This window comes from Plasmodium gaboni, assembly GCF_001602025.1.
Source record: "Plasmodium gaboni strain SY75 chromosome Unknown, whole genome shotgun sequence".
NCBI classification, from domain to species: domain Eukaryota; phylum Apicomplexa; class Aconoidasida; order Haemosporida; family Plasmodiidae; genus Plasmodium; species Plasmodium gaboni.
Window position 1 is genome coordinate 1 of NW_017385423.1, and position 1,874 is coordinate 1,874.

General features: G+C 15.7%; 1 protein-coding gene across 1 annotated transcript; it reads right to left on the reverse strand.

The window, feature by feature from the left end:
* Positions 1 to 297: 297 nt before the first annotated feature.
* Positions 298 to 1,034, reverse strand: PGSY75_0025300 (putative proteasome subunit beta type-2; the record flags this gene model as incomplete). The annotated part of the gene is made up of 2 exons (XM_018783396.1): positions 298 to 558; positions 708 to 1,034. The coding sequence occupies 2 exons, from the start codon at positions 1,032 to 1,034 to the stop codon at positions 298 to 300; spliced, it is 588 nt and encodes a 195-aa protein (XP_018638827.1).
* Positions 1,035 to 1,874: the final 840 nt, after the last annotated feature.

A 1,874-nucleotide genomic window follows, 5' to 3' on the forward strand; every position in this document is an offset into this window, starting at 1 on the left:
AAATATAAAAAATAATATGTTTACAACATCAACACATATATATATTTATATATATATTTTTGTCTTTTTAAAAAAATTTTTATTTTATCACATGTATCATGATGATGTTTAATAGTAACAAAAATAAAGACATATACGTAAAAAAAAAAAAAAAAAAAAAAAAAAAAAAAAAAGGAAAATTTTAAAAAAAGAAAATTATAAAAAAAAAAAAAATATAGTAACATATACATATATACATATATATATATTTATGTATTTATTTATTCCTTTGTGTGTGTATTGTAACCTTATGATTTATTATATGGTTACATATTGTGTCTCTATTTTATTATCGTGCATTATTCTTAGTTCATAATTAATTTGAGTTAATAGAAATCTTTTTTTTAATTCTTCAAAACATAATTTAAATATATTTAAGGCTTCATCAACTGTTAGATTATCATGATAATATTTATCTAATATTGCACTGACTAAATAGGCTCCGTATCCATGAGCACCTTTATTCACAGAATCCATATTGCTTAAATAATCACACCAATATAATTGATATCCATCCTTCTTTAAAAAGTTATAAATATAAAATATCAATATATATATATATATATATATATATATATATATATATATATATATATATATATTTATTTATTTATATATATATATATATTTTATTTTTTTTTATTTTTTATTTTATTTTTTTTTTTTACCTTGTCAAATCCAGCCATGAGACAGTTAACTTCGTAAGGGTTTTTTCTCAAGTAGTAAGCCAAATTTTTTCTTGTAAAAAAAGCAAAACTCTTAACAAGCATTTCAGCATTATTCTGATATTGATACAAATGAATATTTTTTCGAATGAATTCTCCAAATTGTATTCTGTCTCCTATTGAGCCTCCAAGTAATAAACATTTATTTCCTTTTATATCATAAAATTTGGTATTGTCATTATTTTTTAATTTAATTATTGAATTTATGCTATATGTATCAGCAGCCAGGATTACGAAGTTGTTTCCTCTTAAACCAATCAACGTATCCATAACAAAAATGTATTTCTTAAAATAAATAAATATTATATGTATGTAAATGTATATGATATATATGTATGCAATAATTAGAACTCAAAAAGCTCACTTTAACTTCACATAAAAAAAAAAGAAGAAATAATAATAATAATATATATATATATATAATATGTTTGCAATTTACTAATTCTTTTTATTAATTTTTTTAACAATTTATTTTTAAAAAATATCTTCCCCTTAAAAAAAATAGAATTGTTTACATATACATATAACTTTTATATATACATTTATTTATATTTACATTTATATTTACATTTATTTTTACATTTATATTTCTTTTTTTTAACCCAATTGTTAAATTTTTGTTTCTTTTATTTTTATTATTTTTTCTTTTTTCTTAAATGGTAATAATTTCAAAATATACGATATATTTTTTTATATTTCATATATTAAAATAAAAAAAAAAAATAAAGTGTATTATTTCATATACTAGATATAATTAATATATAATACATATATATATGTACATAAAATATATTATATATATATATATATATATATATTATATATTATTTTATTTTTTTTTTTTTATTTGTTATATATTACATATATATATGTATTATATTATATATATATATAATATATATATATTATTATTACATATAAATATTTAACCTTTACATTTTTGAATATTTCTTAAATTTTAAATATTATTATTAATGACATAAAAAATAAAATATATGTTCTGTTGTTATAATATAAGTACTTTATATATTAATTCTTTTAATTTAAACAAAAAAATAAAATGAAATAAATTGTGTCATCCATTACATATAAATATATATTATATATATT